Here is a 17928-nt window from a genome sequence, read left to right as displayed (position 1 = left end):
GAAAAAAAAAAAGTACTAAATATTTTAAAAGAAGAAAAAAAAAAGAAATAAATAAATTTAACAAAAAAGCCGCCGTTTTGAGTAAGATGTCTGCATATTTTGCTTTTTTTTCTTTTTGTTGTTTTTTGTTTTTTATTTCCCTTTTCGATGGTTTAGCGTTTAGGGCCCTTCACTTGACTCACTCTTTCCATGGTAACTATACACAATGCTGGCGATGGTACGAGTTGGCGGTAAGTGAAACAAAAGCACTAGAGAAGAAGCTTATTTTTAATTTTTTTTTCTTTAAAATTACAAAGACAAAATTAAATAAGAAAGAAAAATCCATCTGCCATCTCACATTAACACTACAAAATGTGATCTGACTTGTTGTCCCCACCCGCCTCCTTTCCCCTTTTTCCCCCCTTTTCTTTTCAATGCTGTTGAGTAATGCCGCCTGGACTTTGGATGTACATATTGTTTTGTAGCAGTCTGAGCTGTTTGATTACTGACTTCATGGTGATTTCCCCTTGCACATCTTACTCAGAGTTACTGAACTCCAGTTTGGCTGGTTTTTATTAATGCACCCATCTCCTCCACTCTTTCTTGCCCCTTTCTCTCTTTCTGTCTTTCTGAGACCTGTTTGTAGCTGTGATTTTGTTTTTTCTCTCTCTCTCTTTCTGTCTCTCTCTTGCCCTTCCCAGTTTATTTTTTTACTCTGTTAAATGCAGCTGTTGGTCTCTCTTTGCTGACTGGTGGTTTCTGATTGGTTCTGGCAATTTTTTCCTTTAAGTGCTTGTGTTGCACTTTGCTGTAGCAGCTGATTTCAGGCACTCGCTCCATCTTAATGATTGTCTGTGAGATCCTCTCCCCCCCCTCTCCCCCTCCTTCCACCCTCTGGATCAGTTGTTTGGGTTTTTTTTTTTCCTTTCTTTTCTCTGTGTGTGTTGTAACTGCATGCTCTCAGTCTCATCATTGTTGTTTCCCATTCTTTCTTTTTAAATGTGTAATGTTTATATTGTTTTGAGGCCCAAACTAGAGTAAATGTGGTTTCAGACTCCCCTGGCCTACAAGTACTTGCCATTCCATGAACACCCCCTCCCCAGGGCATAATAGGACTCTCTTAGGTTTACTTCTCCTGAATGCTGCCCTCAGTTTCATTTTGACCTGAAATTCTGACAGATCATTGACTCCAGATAAAAGAATTCACCCTCCTTACAAGAACTTTGCTGGCTGTGCCTGACACAGGGCTGCAGTAACTTGGCTTCCAAACCCCATCCATCCTTTCTTTATCAGCACCATCTCTGCTGCAACACCCACTTGCTGTAGCACTCCGAATGCTTCCAAATACACAGAGCTCTGTAATGAGGGTGGAAAGCACAGTGAGACTCCTTCCATATTGTTGTTTTTAAGAGATTTTTTTTATGAAGAGTTTGTACTTAGAGATGAACCAAATTAGTAAATCCAAACATCCTGAAACTGAGTTTGGAGGATAATGCTCAAGAGGACTTGAAAAATCTTCTTTGGCCTCAAGAGATTAAATCCAAGGCAATTGGAATCCAAATTAGTTTTCTGTCTGTGGACCAGTTAGTGACATCAGTGGACCACCACAGCTTAATGATGGGCTTCTAGACCAAGGTAACTACTTCACTACCTGCTTTGCTCTTCTTCTCCTTGAGCTTCAGCAGCCATCATTCTTCCAACTCTAATGGAGTTTGGCCAAGAGAGCAATATTTTTGCCTTTGGATTGGTGAGCTGTAGATATCCATTGTGCTCGGTGATGGCAGGACGTCTGAAAATCCCTCTTACTCTTGTTGGCCTTTTGTTTAATGCATAATTAAAAGTGCCACATTTAGCTGTAATGTTTATAATTAAATGGCAACCATAAAAGTAATTTAAATGTCTTGCCTTTTTGTAAAGCTAGTTGTTTGATTTCTTTGCGCTCAGCTGTATAGTCTATGTGATACTGGAGAGATTTCCAGCATTTTCCCTAATATCCTGTGCTTCCTCCCCTCTCCTCCCCATCCCCTTTCTTACTTTTAGGTGAACAATGCCACAGCACGAGTAATGACCAATAAGAAGATGGTTACGCCATATGCAAATGGTAAGAGAATGCTTGTGCTTATTGTAGATTCAGGAGAGGCTCGCAGGTAAACAAAATGTTAGTGGGGAAGGATGGGATAACAAACACTGCAGTCTCTTCTGCAAAAAAACATAAATCCTACTTGGTGCCTGTATAGTGTTCTTGGATCACTTTACCAAGGAGGGAAAAAGCATTATGCCCATTTTACAGGTAGGAAAAGTGAGGCACTGAAAGGTGAAATGATCTGCCCGCCAGGCAAGTGGCAGAGCCAGAAAGAGAATCCAGGTATTTGAGTCCCATCCCACTGCTCTGTCAAGTGGGCAGCATCGCGTGACCCTATTAAAAGCTCCTGTTGAGTTCATCGTGATATGCTGAGCGCTCAACACCTTTGACACTCAAGTCATTTATTTAGGCAACTAAATCAGTGGATTGAGCAGCCTGACTTTAGATGCCCTTCTTTTTTTTTTTCTTCCCCTTGAATCTTGACCTTAATTAACAGTAACAGTAAAAGCTGAGGCAAAAGCTTGTTTATTTTCAATAGTTTTCTAAGGAACTCCAAATAAGAAAACACGAAGGGCATTTTTACACATGCATGTGTCTCATGCAGTTGTATAAGCGGCAAAATGCATGTCAGCATGCAGAAAATGGCGGCAGTGCACTTTTGAACTAAGGCACACCAAAGGTTTTTAAGTTCAAAAGTGCACTGCCGCTATTTTCTGCATGCTGACATGCGTTTCGTCACTTATATAACCGGAGGTGACACAGCGTGGTGTATGTCAGCTTGCATGCAGAGCAGACTCAATTGTCGCAGCACAAAAAGGTATGTGTATAAATGCCCTAAGTTGCTTTGTGAATGAAGAACTGTTTCAGTTAGAAGCTAACAAGTCTCTCTGCTGTTTCTAAATTACACTGCAATACTCCTGTTTTAACTGTGTCCGTGTTGCATAAAAATGCTTTCTTTTTCTCTAGGAGTTGAACACTGTTTAATTTTATAGGATGCTGTATACTTTAAATCTTGGCAACAGAAATGAAACACTGAATTAACAATTAGGGCTGTGCGAAATGGGCCCTATTCAACTAGGATTCTGATTCAGCCCGAATCAGAGACAGTCATTTGATTTGGCTGAATCTGAATCTGAAGATTCAATGCTGATTTGGAGAATCAGTGATTCATCCGTAGACATAGCTTTAAATGTTTTTTCTACATATCTCAAGGTAGCAGGCATGGCCCATGACTGCTGCGATACTGGGGCGCCTGGACAGTCCTATGGGACTGCGGGGGGTCCCTCCATGTGCTTGGTGGCAAACCTGGACTTCTGGGTCTGCCAGAGAGTGCGCTGGGGCCCCCCTGCGCCCCCTCGGCTTGGTGATCAGCCGCAGGGGGACCCCAGGTGCCCCCCCCCCGACCCAGGAGGCACCAGTTACCAAGTCAGGCGGGTGCAGGGGGCCCCCCAGCACACTCTCTGGCAGACCCAGAAGTGGACCAGAAGTCCTTCTGGTTCACTTTCAAGTCTGCTGCTGAGCACGCTGGGAAGCCCCCCGCACTTCTGTGGGGCACTCCATGCACCCTAACACTGCAGCATTCATGAGCTACCTGCTACCTTGAGATATGTAGAAAAAACATTTAAAGCTGTGTCTATGTCCGAATCTCTCTGAATTGATTCAGAGGGTTCCGATTCAACTTGGACAGATTAAAGGGTACTCTGATTCAATTCAGATTTGGAGGTTCAGCCACCGAATTGGGCTGAATCAAATCAGGGACCGAAGCTTTGCACAGCCTTATTAACAATGTTGTTCTAGGACTTGCAGAATGGTTCCCAGTCGCAATGGGAAACAACAAGTTAAATATGCAGTAGTTAATGAAATGAGAGAGCCTGGATCTGAGGGTTGAAACAGCACTGAAAATACTGAGCTCTCCTACAGACTTACTGTCTGATCTGAAGTTATTTTTTAACTGGGGTAATACCTCACAGGAGTGTTCTGAGACTTGATGAATGTTTGTAAAGTGCTTTTTGGAATCCTGTAGTGAAAAGCTCTGTGGAAGTGCAAACCTATCATACTGCTTTATCCTAAAAATAAGGGCAGAGAACTACAGGGCTGTTTGGAACCAGGGCTTGGGTTACATGGTAGGAGGCAGAAACATCTTTTTGCTTTGTTGACCCATAAAATCAACATTAAATTAAAGTAAGAGTGTTTGATGCCTGGCCAGGGTTGGGGCCTATTGGTTAATGCTTTGTGCCATGAAGTGAGAGATGCTGGTTTGGGAATTGTATCCGTGTCTGTCTTTCTAGGGCCTTGTATGTGCATCTATCATCTTAGTATTTTGCTTTTGAAGATTAGCAGTGCAGCAGCAGCACTCTCTTTCAGTGAGGATGTGCATTATCATTCAATGTTACTCTTCCAGTCGTGACATTGATGGGCTTGTTGCTAAGTTAGGTCAGGATGATGCTCATGAGACCTCCAAACTGGCTGAGGTTGTTAAATGTGCAGTAGGTTTTTCAGAACTTCAGAAGGGGTATGACAGGAGAGTAAGAGCTTGTTTAAATAGCAAAACCTGCAGTTACCAGCCAAGAAGTTGAGGCCTCCCTCAGAAAGTCAAGACTGTTAGTGGAAGTCAGACTGGATCCTTGTCTGGACTTCCCTCTTTCTCTCCCCTCCATGGACAGAGCAGAGAGAGACAGACACATAACGGTTCTGCTCTCTGGGAAATGTGCATCTTCTCATGCTGTTTCCTACAATGGTAGGCTTCTCACCAAACCTCCGACTTCTTATTTTAACATTACTCAGTCTCGCGTATATTTGCATTTGTTGCCCATTGTGAAGATTATATTAAAAATGATTCTCTAGGAGAAATTGCATCTGCAAACCAATCTGGGGAGGCAGGAAAATTAAAATAAATGGAGGGGAGAAAATGCAGAAGGAACAGACTTCGTTTAAAATGCTTTTATGAGACATTCCACGTAATTCAGTTACCCAGGAAAGCTCTGCTTGATTGCCATGTTTTGGTCGAGTGAATCTCTAGCAAATACCACAAGCAGCGTGTTTTGAGCTATTTAGGCTATAAGATGACTTGCCTGTGATCGCAGGCTCAGCTAACAATTTAGAATCTACAACATTCTCAGTGAATCCTCAGGTTAGTCACAATTGACAGCAAAGATCATGGGAAGAACGCACAATTCCACAGGTCAAATATGGGGTTTGTAATGCACCTATATGAGAGAGAGTTAGTATTCTGCTCAGCTCCATAACTTGCAGCGTACACCGTAGAATAGCCAGCATTTTGCCTTGCTTTCTTGTATAGTGCTCTATACCTTGGTCCTGACATTCAGAAAGGCAGTCTGCTTTCATCCAAAAACACAGGCTTGCGGAAGCACTACTGGGAGATGAGCCTAAAGCAGAGCTGTAGGTGTGAAGCTCCTGTTGTTTTACCTTCCCCATTCTGTCTACAGGTGTAGACTTTGGCATTCACTCCTGTCTTTACTGTTACAGGTTGGAAGTTGAGCCCTGTGGTTGGAGCAGTGTACGGCCCTGAGTTATATGCAGGTAGAACTTAAATAGACACTTTGACTTCTGCCATTTAACTGCAGTGGTGTTTGTTTGTGTTCTCGATCTGCTGTTTCTTTATAACCTTTTTTACGTTTTTTATTCTTTTTAAAATGAAATTAGCGTCCAGCTTTCAAGCAGATGTCTCGCTGGGCAATGACGCCGCAGTGCCCCTGTCAGGAAGGGGGGGTATTAACACTTACATTCCTTTAATCAGTAAGTAGCCCCTATTGGCCCCTGTATTGTTACTGTGCTTGAGTAAACAATTACTTTGTTAGCCTTCTCTTCTCCAGCCTGTATAATATATACTTAAAAGGATGGGTTTTGCTGGGCATAGATTTGCCACCAGGCTGAGCAGTGGCCAGCATCTTTGAGTTTTGCAGTACATTTGTGCTTGCTTTCTGGAAGCCCCAGCCAAACAAAGAAGCGATACACCAGGAGGGAGGGGAGTGTAAGGAGAGTGCCATTGCCTCCGCTCTGAAACCAAAGACATCAAATAGGCAAATCCCCCAAGTACATATTATACAAGCTGCTAAACCGCGAGTCTGCTGCAGGCCCTCTCGTGGCATGCATCTGGAAGCATCTTGGGTTGAAGTTGTGCCTTGCGACTGGCTCCTCCTGGGTATCGGTTATTGCATTGTGTTTGCAGCTGCCTCTGAGGGTTTGACATTGTTTTGCCCTGAGCCAGTTTACTCCAGCATGAAGCGTAATAAAACAGGGCCCAATATTCATGGAACCGGTTACTGGTCACATTTGTCAAAGGAAGATGGGCTCTCGGTAAACTGGCACCTTATGGGGAATTCCTTCTGCTCTTGCACATGGGGCATCCTGTCTTTCTGGCTTGAACTTGGGGGGGGGGTAGGGTAGTTGGCAAAGAGGGGGAAAAGAGGACTCTGATGTCAGTTGACCATTTTCTTTTAAGGGTCTCATAACAAATTATTTCTGAAAGGGCTTCCAAAAAGTTGGAAGTCTCCTGCTGTATAGGTAGGAACTCTGTGCTGCTTGGACTTTCTAACCAGACTGCATGGGGGTGTCAAAATGGGAGGGGGTGGGGAATTGTGCTGTTTGCGATGGATGAGGCATGCCATAGCATTAACCCCTTGCATGCCAGGCGTCTTTGCAGCCCTTCTCCCCCTCAGGGCCATGATGTAGCAGGAGGCATGCCCCTTTGCAGGACAGATGCAGAACATCCCACAACTTCGGAGACTTTTGTGTTATTTTGTTGGAAGCGGGCGATTGCTTATCTACCCAAGGTTGTTATTTACTTCACCTTTCTCCTTGTTTGTCTTTACAGTTCCAGGCTTTCCCTATCCAACTGCAGCCACCACAGCAGCCGCATTTCGAGGAGCCCATCTAAGGGGCCGAGGAAGGACAGTATATGGTGCAGTCAGGGCAGTACCCCCCACAGCCATCCCTGCCTACCCAGGGTAAGCACTGAACACTAAACAGAGTGCCATGCACCACACTGAGCAGTAACTGATTGTCTAAGGATAACAAGCAGAGATCTTCTGGATGGTGAGAGTTAGGATGTGCTAGGACGAGAGCACTTAGCACCCAACTATGCTGAAAAAGGCCACGTTTAAGTCTTCCATGTTATGCTGTTGTTTAAAACACTCAATTTCAGTATCCTGAAGTTCTAATAATTCAAGGCAACTGCCTAAAACTCTCCAGCAGATTCCTTCATGTTTTAGCAGTTTGTCTACCTGGAATTCCTCTTGCATTAACACAATGTGGAATAACTCTACTAAGAAGGACAAAGAAAGGGTGGAAAATCTCTGGACTGAGGTGGCTCCTCTTCTCTGCACTCCTTTTGCTTTGTTATCTGGGAGTGAGGAGAGTTGTCCATTATCTTCATGCCTCACCATCTTGGAGTAGGACATAGGAAAGCCAGTTACCCACAATGGATTTGCTTTCTTTGTTGGAGACAGTTTAAAAAGGTTTAAAACAAAGAGCAATCAAGTCCATTTAAATGAAGACAGGAGTGAGATGGAGGAGAGGGAGAATGAAACGACAACATGCTTCTAACAGTAGATGTATAGAGCACTGATGGACATGCTGCTGAGCACCCTTTGCCCTCCAGTTTTCATCATTTGCAGTGGAATGGATTCTGCAGCAGCAAGCTGTTCTGCTGTTGTTGTTTGAAAGTTGTAGGTAGCTGGGTTGTTTTTTGAGGGTTTTTTTCCTGGGGTTTTTTGGTTTGTTTGTTTTTTTTTTTTTTTTTTTTAAGTGTGATGGCATGATGATGATTCAATATATTTTCTCAAAGAGTCTCTTCTTTTTGAATCTGAGAAATGCCTCACTTAGCTTGTTTTCCCTGTTTTCAAGATAATGTCCTCACAATGTCACAGCGGGAAAACTGAGTAGAAGAGAATCCTTCCTGAGAGAGAAAAGTGTATCCCCACCTCCCAATTTGCATAGTAAACCAGTATAGAGATGGAGAATATAAACTGCAAGCTTCCTAAAACCACAGTGACATAAAATCTTGCCCTAGGGTGTATTAACTTGGAACATTTTGTATAATAGACTATGATGGGGAATTACTACTGCACTTTCTTCTATACAGAGTCCTGTCCAGTTTTTGGAACAGATCTTAATAAGCAAGTTGCAGTAGCCAGACATTCATGTAGTCTGTAACAATAACTTGTAGCAGTATTTTCTTTGATTCACATCTTGCATTAGACAAATAATTAGTACATCCCAATAACCTGTGGAGGAACCTGTTGTCTCAACTGAAGGTTCACAATTAAGTTTTGCTGGGTTTTCAGACAATCAACCCTTTATACATAGCTCCATCTCTTCTCTACAGACAGTACTAATTAACATCCTCTATTTTCTAATCATGGCCTCTGACTTAAAATCTCTGTTCCTCTTTGTTACATAATAATTATGACCCCAGTCTGATTTATCAGGAAATGCACCAGAGTGAAACACACAAGCAAAACAGAGCTTAGTGCAACTGTCCAAATGAATGAATGAATATCTGCCTGGGGGGAGGGGTCTTGTATTTTTTATCCCTGATAGTAACGGCTAGAGCATTCCTAGCAAGAGGTTGCCATCTGTGGTACACAGGGAGGACTTTTCTTGATAGCCTTCTTGGGCATACATTTGGTTAAAGGGTTGATTTCCATGTGGAATAGCGCCCAAGCTCCAGTGACTTTCCTTTCCAAGTAATGTCTCATGACTGTATTCACTTACAATACACTGGTTTGTCTGACCCTACTGACTGATTTTGTATGCCTTCATAGGCAGCAGACTATCCAGTAAATAGTTGGAAGACAGCAGTAAACAACCTACACTTACAATTGGCCCCAAATTGTGCTGGTCACCAACATTAAGTTGTAATTAACTGATTTTGTTTGTTGTCTTCATAGTCTGTCTCTCCACATGGCATTTCATTCAGAAGCTTCCTCATGGCAATGTAAGACTGCATTGTACATTTTAATAAACAGCAAGGCAGGAAGAGCTTTATAATTTGAAGTTACATATGGTCACTGTTGACCTGACATTGGGATTTTGCATATGTTCCTGTCTCCATGTCATTTATCAGTACTTTTAAAAACAAGACCATGAAATGAGGAGTCAACATGTGATTGACCAGAAGAAAATGGATGCTGAGGAAGACATTCAGTAACATTAAAATGTGACTAATTCAAAGCTGATAGAAGGAGATGCTTTGTCTCAAAATGCTAAATTATTTGTGAATATTATTGAGGCTAAGAGTTTAGCAGGATTAAAAAAAAAGTAATGGACGTTTCTATGTTCTTGTCATCTATATAAACATAGCAACTACCATAGTAGATGAGAAAAGAAGTCCATTCAATACAGTATCCTGCCTGGTAGTATCTGTCAGTAGCTAATTCAGAGGAAGGTGCAAAAATCTCATAATCTCAAGAAATTTGTCTAAAGACCTGCTGAAGCATGAGGTTTAATAAAACATTTGTGAAAACCAGTGGTCTTAATCCAGGTAAATGCAAGCTTATCCAATAAGAAACCAAAACAAACTTCCAAAAAAGGTAGGATGAGGGCTTGAGCAGTATCTTGGAAAGGAATGGCTCAGAATAGGGTTTGTGCACCTGAGGTTTGCTAACCAACTGAACATGAGCTCATAATTAATATGATGACCAGGAGAGCAAATCTATTCTTTTGATGTAAAATCAAGGGAATATTGAGCAGAAAGGTAGTATTACTTTAACTACTGGAACAGTTTAAGTAGGTATGTGGTGGATTTGCCATCACCTGAAGTCTTTAAAGTAAGGTGTATGCACTTTTTAAAAGAGATGTTGTAGCTTAACCAGAAGTGATGGACTTGATTCAGAAACAACTCAGTCAGTTTCTGTAGCCTGTGTCATGCAGGAGGTTAGATTATGTAACGGGAAGGGTCCTGCTGCCCTTAAAATAAAGTGAATATGTCTTCTAAAATTTGCTAGCATAAATTATAAATCTAGATATTTTTATTATATATGTAAATAAATGTCCAACCTCTCTGAATCTTGCTAGGCTTTTGGCCTCAGTGATTGGAAAATATTAAAAACTTTTTAAAGGGGATTAAAACATTCAGGCTTCCATAGTTAAGTCAATCTCAAGCAATGTGAAGGTAGGAGGAGAACCCTGGCTAGTTACAGGTTACTCTGCAGCTGCTGATTGTAGGGTTCTTTTCACTTTTCTGTGAAGGTGCAATGCTAGTAATGGTCAGTGACAGGATCTTAAATTAGAGGCACACTGTTGGTCTGATCCAGGGGAGAGGGGGAGAAATTCCTTTGAAATCCATTTATCACTTCCAGAACAATTTTACCAGAAATCACAACATGTTCATAACCAACAGTCATTTCCACTGTTGAGCTTTTGCCTTTCCTGCAGGGGTGGGGAACCTTGCTGAAAAACACTTCTGACCATAGTAAGAGAATCCAACCACGTAAGGCATAGGCCAAGAAACCAAGCTCTTGTTTTGGAGAATTTAGTTCCTGCAAACACCATATGGCCCACTTCTCCCTGCTGAAGTGACTCATCTCTTCCTGTTACAAGGAATTGTATCTTTGCATTCCTATCAAATGCATTTTAGGCACGAATGCAACTCTGTCCATGGGGAATAGATTCCACCTGTACTGAGATGGATGCAGTCTGACCAAATTATGTTACTGGTAGCAAACACTGCTCCAGGATTTTCAGTAATAGTATGCAGGCTTTTGGCAAAACATCCAGGCCTCTCTTTTTGTACCTTGCAATAGATGGGTGTTTTGACGAGGGTGGCAGGATCTTGGCAGTATTTTTATACTCCATCTGACATGTGAAAAATATTACAGCTTAACATTCCATGCCTCCTCCTTGCCAGTGGGTAGTGCTGCCGGTAAGTCGTACACATTGCACCCATGTATCTCACAGATGGTGGAGCTAATGCTTTATAACGTCTGGGGTGACTTAGTACTGAGGACAAAACAGGAGAAAGTTATGTAATGTGAAGTCACATGTTGATAACAAGGGGTGGGGTCATACCCTCTTCCTTCCTCACCCTTTCCCAATTCCCCATCCCCAAAGTGAGCCTTTCATGGCCTAATGTTCTGGTTAGACTGGCTCCTGGGGGTCCCCTGACTCTGGTTTTACATTTTTGCTGCCTGAAGTTCTGAGAGAAAGAAACAATGGCTAATAGAGCGTCACCCCATCCAAGCCGTTCCAGATGCTCCTCTCTGCTGTGGAATGTGTCGTTACTATCAGGGATCCCCACTGCACCTTTCAATTCTTGGACCTTGGACCAATCAGCTAACCTTTTTAGCTCATTATCTCTGCTTGTGAAAGCAATGCATTGTGGGTATTTTTGGTTTTTTCTTTTTAATTACATTTCTCTGTGTTTACTTTGATCAGAATTGATTGACTTGTTTTCCTGAGGTGTTGCATCGGTTCTTTAAGATGCTGAATAATAATACTTTGCATGCTTGTGTGATCAGCCAACTCTTATCGCATGTCTAATGTGCAGGGTAAAAGCAGGTGATGTATGGATATCAGAAACAAAGTTATGCAGCCCTGTGAGACTTCAAATACATAATTCTACAGAACTCTCTGAAACATGCTTCTGACCTAGGTGGATTCCAGCCCTTGTGGGACTCCTTCTGAAGGGCTTCTTTTATTGCACATGAAACGTGTTTCCCGAGGCCAATTTGTTCCATGTGTTTAGGGTGTTAAATAAAGTAATTCCAGGATAACAACCAGAGTGGAGGTTTCTAAACCCTTGTTTCTCTTCTTCAGGGCATCAGATCTTTTTGAGTCTATTTTTATTGTACAATATGAAGGTTGTTTCCCCCACCCTTTGCATACTGTCTCCCCCTCTGCCCCCTCCCCTCTTGCATGCCATGGAGAATGACATGGAGCCGTCTAGCGTGCGTGCGCACACACATTCTCTCGCTGATTCGCTCCTGCCGAAAGCCCAGGTTGTGGATTCATACATCACCTGCCTGTGTAAAACGCATGTGCATGCTGCCGTCCTCAATAACCGGAATGTGTTTTCTGTTCTTTTGTTTTTTTTTTTTTGTTTTTGTTCTTTTGTTTTTGTGTGGATTTTCTGCAGTGTGGTTTACCAGGACGGATTTTACGGTGCTGACCTCTATGTAAGTACACACACCGGAGCCTTCTCATCCCCAACCCTTGACAAGCCAGCCTTTTTTTTGTTTGTTTGTTTGTTTGGTTTGGTTTGGTTTGTTTTTGGTTTTTTTTAAAATATCATTTACTTTAATTTTCTTCTTCCTTGTGGATATATATATTTATATATTTAAGAATGCAAGCATGCTTCTCTGTCACTGCGCTTGCCCCTGGGTGCAAGACCTTAAGCCTTTGGGTTTCCTGATCATTGCCAGGGTCAGTTTTACTGGGTATCCTTTCCCCACATGCACACTGCTACTAATCAAACTGAGAGATGATTAGCAAATTGAAATTTCTCTCAACACTTCTCTCATTTGCATAATTTGGATATAAAAATAACAGGACTGGTTTAGCCTCAGACCTTCCCTTTCCTTCTTCCCCTCCCACCCCTTCCTTTCCCCTCTTGGGGCCCTTTCACACTTGATTGGTGCAGCTGGCACTAAGCTAACTGAGCTCTGTTTACAAAGTCTCACATACTGTTGGGATACAGATGTCACCCCTCTTGGGGAAGACATTGGGGCTGATTAAAAAAGGAGTCTGAGATACTAGATTAAATGTTAAGATCTCATTTTGCTACTTCAAATGGTACCTAAATAGAAGAAGGTTCTCTTCCTTCTCCCAAAGGGAGTTGTAACGCACACTTTGTAAGGGTGTTGTTTAGACAGAAGACTCCACAACCTTTTGCTGTCTTTGAAATCTCTTGTGTGCTACAAAAGGCTTTGTCTTGTCTTGTGACTTCACCAGCCAATCTGTATCCGTAATTCCTAGTCACTGATATCTTTGAACTGATTGTAGGTGCTATTTCTGGAACACAGGATCAAGGGATTCGGATTGGTTGGTGAGGAGAGCAGTTTGCCTTGAGAAGGGAAGAACTCCAATAAGGTTCTTGGGATGAATAGGAGGATTCTCTCTCCAAAAAAAAAAAAAAAAGGAAAAGAAGAAAAACAGCTTTAAAATTCACTGCTACCATCACCAACCTTGAACTATCTTGCTCCAAAGTTCCTCTTTGTGGGAGATGCCTCTTGGAGCTGCAAATATTTTGTCTTATTTATGGTATGGTTGTCAGAAGAACTGACTTGGTATCTGCACTGCTGAGGAGATAGATGCACATGCTCTCCAGAGATTTATCCCTAGGGTCAGAGCTGAGTAAGAGATAAGGTAGCCTATGGGCCTCTGGTCTACACAGAAGCTTCAGGCCCTGTAAAAACATGTTTCCAAGCACAGCTAGCCCCAGCAATTGGACAGCATTTTGTCAAAACACAGCAGTACTTACTTTCCTAGATATGCTTGCAGGGAATCAAATTATATTCACTCGTACATGTGCTCACTGCTTACACACACGCATACATAGACACACACTTTTGCACATGCACTTCCTCCTTATATGGCCTTGCACCATGCTCCCCTAAAAATAGGCCTGCGTAATTAAGTGTTCCATTATAAAAGTCCTTCAAAGGAAAAAGAAAGAGTTTTGACTTCTTTCCCCCCTCTCTTATTCCTAAAGCATTACTCTTTCTAGATCAATCAGTTTGGCCTTGATATTGCAGTGATTAAGCAGGAGAATGGGCAGCTAGTCCATGCTTGGTGTCACTTCTCTCTCTGCCTAGCACATTAAGGCCTCTCTTGTTAAGAGGAAGCTGTTGACCATGCTTATTCCCTTATACTTTTTAGAAAGTTCCTTCAGACCTTTAACTTCCTCCTTTGATGCCTCAGGGACTCAGTTTAACACCTGTAAAGGATACCAGCTTTAATAATACAGAGAATCCCCTCATTCACTCCATGTTGTCTTGCTGTGTCAGAGAGATCTTAAATTTGACTAAAATCTGTAGATAAAACAGCTGGGCATTTTGCTGTAAATGGTTGAGCTCCCCTTATTGGATGAACACAGGACCTGGAAATATAGGGCATCTGTCAAGGTAGGTTGGCCAAGGTTTACCTTTATTTTTCATTACCAGAACTCTTGATGTAGTTAATGGAGGTTTAAATCTCACTCCTAACTTATAATGCACCCTACTATGCATTCTGCTAATTGGCACAAATTGAATGAGTAACCAACCAGTCATTGGGTTGTAACCCACTGAATTGTGTCCTGTGTTGTTGCATTTGTGTTCGGTCACCATAAAAGCATTGTCTGGGGTTTTGTGGCAAAAGAAGAAGGTTCTTCAGTCACTGACTGCTACTCTGGGAAGAGGGTTCATTAGTCTTGATATAGTGGGAGTTAAGTTGAAGATTGCTCATACCTGCTCAGCTGTTGGGGGGAGGTTGAGGTGGAGGTACAGGTGGGGAGAAAGATCTTCAGCTGGCAGGATGGGATGAGTAGGGGGGAACAGAGTCATCTCAAGCTCCAGTTGTCCTTGCACTGACTGATCTGCCTCCTGCTTTACCTCCTTCTACTCCTCCTCCTCTTTCTCCCTCCTCTTTTCTTTCCTGGGGCAACCTTCCTGCTAGCCAGCGTGTCTTCTATGAAAACAGGGTTCCACCTCTTGTGGAACTCGCTCCTCTCTGGCAAAATACCTGCATTTGCAAAGAAATCTGCCCCAGGGTGCTAAGGGTGTTGGGCTCCATTTTGGCTATTAGGAAAGGTACTGGCTCTCCTGCAAAAGGGGTCAGTCTGGGGTAACAAAGCATCTGCAAAGACCATTCCTATCTGTGAAAAGCGTGCTTGCATCCACTGGAAAGAAAAGGCTGGTGAGCCCCTTTGTGGGCTGTTTGTATGATTGTTTCCTTCCACAGCTGTGTTTTTTTGAACTGCTCTTCCTGTGTTCTGTTATAGAATAGTCTTACAGGAACCAATCATTAGCGCTAAAATACCTCAGGTAGGAGTGCCAGTGTGACCTGCCAACCAATCAGATTGTGGATTGCAGTGGAAAAAAACCCCTGAATTATACTAACCATTTCAGCGCCACATTAGAGATGGGAACAGAGGCTTTTTTTTTTTTTTCCTTTTTTTAGGACAGTGCAGATTTGTGAGTGTATGATCAATGCCCCTGCTACATCAGGGCTCCACATAAGGTTTTATATTGAACAGCATTTTGTTTGGAAAATTAGATGGAAGAGCCAAGGGTCATGCTTGTCCCATCACCCACACAGATGCCCCTAGTGCAGTGGACACTGCTGTCCTGTCACCTCTCTCCATTCATCCGTGCCCATCTATGGTGCATATCTGCCAGCTTTTTAAGACATAAGTACTAGAAATCAATTCCAGCGCCTTCTGCATGTAACCTTCTATTGTAGGGAAGTTTGGGAAGGGCAAAGAGATCCCATCAGTCTCTTTTCAAGCCTTTTAAAAATTGGATTATTTGTCATTTAGGTTGGCAAATAGAGAGAGACAGCACATGGACTGTGCTTTTCTCCATGGGTCTGGAAAGGCATGTGCGACTTAGGGGGAGGAATGCAGGCACAGAATTGCATCATCCCAATTTATCTGCTTATCTCATTGTGTCCTGTGCCACTGCAGGGATGGGCACCTGCTAATATGCTTGGATAACACAATAAAAAAAAAGAGGACAGAGGAGGCAGGATGCAGTTGGGTGTCTTCATGTTCTGATTAGTTTTTGATTACCCCATATGGATTTTTTGTAGGAAAGAGAGAGTGCCTGTGTTTTGAGCTGAAGAGCTGTGTAGACCCTCTTTTTAAAATACTCATTATTCCCCTTTAGAAAATTCAGCAGCTAGTCATACTGCTGCTTCAGTTCAGTTAGCAGCTTCATACTTGCATCGTTTATCAAATAATTCCCAGCAACTCCAGGAAAAGCAAGAGGATGTTTTTATGTATCCTTCTGTGGCTGGCCATGGAATATGCACATCTTAATTCTCTGGCCTTCCAAAGAGTTGTTCTGCCATGCATTTAAGCAGACTCAATCAGATTTGAAGAATAAGAGCTACAGAAGCAACCTGTAGGATTATTTATATATCCCCCCTGGAGGAGAGGTTCGTTGAAGGTACTCCAGTGTGCTGTAGCACCCTGGCTGAGAATCAGTGGCCTGGACTGTACTTGCTCATCTTTCTCATACCTCCCCAAACCAATCCAAAACACTAAGCTCTAAAGAGCTGTTTCTGCTTGTCAAGTAAATATGTGCAACCCTTCTTGCTCCCCCCTCTTCTTGTGGCAAAGTTTTGTTGCTGTCTGGCTGGTAGGAAGGTACCTGATCTGACGTAACATGCTCACAAGAAGTCTAGAGACTTTCATTAGTTTTGACACTAATTGGAGATTTTCGTTAAAAATTGCATCTTGATGGCGAAACTTGTCACTGTAAAATCATCTAATTTAAATAGATGGAGAAAGTTTGCACAACTGTCCTAGGTATTTGGGGACTGTGCCATTGAAGGGCATGTTCCCTTAGGAGCTAGCTGCAGCACTGGAGGGCTATAGAGAAGCTAGTCAGGGTCTATTGTATTCATGAAGTGACATGAACACTCAGCTTCATCAAAAATGTGACACAGTTCAAATAAAGTACAGTACCTGAAGTGTGAGTGGCATTAGAAACTGAGTGAGTTAGCAGATTAGCTTCTTCCTTCAGGCGAAATTCAATGTGGACAAGAATAGCAGAAGGGCCATGTCATGGGTGCCTTGGACAAGCTGTGTGGGATTTTAGAGGTACTGATGAAACTACATGTGGGTCCCAGGTTTGGATTAGTGGGAGTTACTGCTAAGTAAGGAAACTTGCACAGTGTCTCCCTGGGCTTTTCTCCCTTCCTAAAACTCACTGAAAGCAATGAAAGAATATTAAAAAAGGAGTAAGAAACATTTTTTTCCTCCATGCTTTTGTATTTTGGGACCTGATTCAGTCACGCTTGAGAGATCCAGATGCTAGAATCCCTAAAGCTATCCATGCTCATTGCTTCTATGCAAAAAATGTATTAAAGCCATGCTAATTCCACCCCCCCCCCTTTTTTTTTAAATTGATATACGCACAAATAGACTTTGCAGGCTGGTTTAGCTCAAGCAAGTCTGCTCGTGTGTGTGTATATACATATAACCTTTAACTTTTTTTTTAAGTCAGCGGTAGCTTCAGTGCATGGTTAAAAGCAGTACACGTGTCACCTATTTCTTAACTTCATTTCTCCAATGAATTATTTCTCCTGTTTTTGTTTGTTGTGCAGTTGACTGAAGAAATGTTAACATCTCGCTCTAAATCTCTCAGTGGAGTCTCTGTTCCCTTCTCTGATATAACAGATGGGTTATTGCTTGTTATAATTATTAACATTGTGGTGTGGGAGAGGGCTAGGGTGGGAGACATATATTTTTGGGGGGACGTGGGGATTGTTAAGGTTTGGAATGTTAACTCCAGTGGTGACTGACTGTTTCCGTAATAGCAGGTCGTTGTGGCTGCACGCTCTAGTAATTGAGGCTGTGTACTTCACCGAGCTTGTGGTAGAGCCTAGGGCGAACTGCTGTCCCAAGAGAATGCTGGGATAGATAGAACTAGCCAATATGAGTCTGAACGTGGTGATTTTGCTGGTTGTTTTAGCTCCAGATGTCAGCATGCTTAGTTTTTAATTTGATTAATAAATGTTACACCATTCCCCTTCCCACACCTGACTCCAACCCCTTTCTCCCTCTTCTCCTGTACAAGACATGTAAGTTTAAAAGAATAAATGAACCCCCCCTCGCCTCTTTTTTTTGGTTTCAAACTGCATCTTGCTGTCATGTCCACAGTAACCTCCAGTCACATTTAACATGGCTGTTAACCTCAAAT

General features: G+C 42.4%; 1 protein-coding gene across 5 annotated transcripts in view; it reads left to right on the top strand.

Moving 5' to 3' along the window:
* RBFOX2 (RNA binding protein, fox-1 homolog 2) overlaps positions 1-17928 on the top strand; it is a 255627-nt gene that overhangs the window by 224799 nt on the left and 12900 nt on the right. For 2 of the 5 annotated variants that reach the window (XM_019544826.1, XM_019544825.1), the window contains exons 6-10: positions 2020-2080; positions 5549-5602; positions 5726-5818; positions 6897-7029; positions 12159-12198. In XM_019544826.1, the coding sequence (XP_019400371.1) occupies positions 2020-2080; positions 5549-5602; positions 5726-5818; positions 6897-7029; positions 12159-12198 (381 nt within the window). Of the gene's footprint in view, positions 1-2019; positions 2081-5548; positions 5603-5725; positions 5819-6896; positions 7034-12158; positions 12199-15002; positions 15046-17928 lie in introns of those variants that run through there. The other 3 variants (XM_019544827.1, XM_019544824.1, XM_019544828.1) reach the window with 3 other exon arrangements.

Source organism: Crocodylus porosus, unplaced genomic scaffold (assembly GCF_001723895.1).
Source record: "Crocodylus porosus isolate Cpor-Errol unplaced genomic scaffold, CroPor_comp1, whole genome shotgun sequence".
NCBI classification, from domain to species: Eukaryota; Metazoa; Chordata; order Crocodylia; family Crocodylidae; genus Crocodylus; species Crocodylus porosus.
This window is presented reverse-complemented; position numbering and strand designations above follow the sequence as displayed.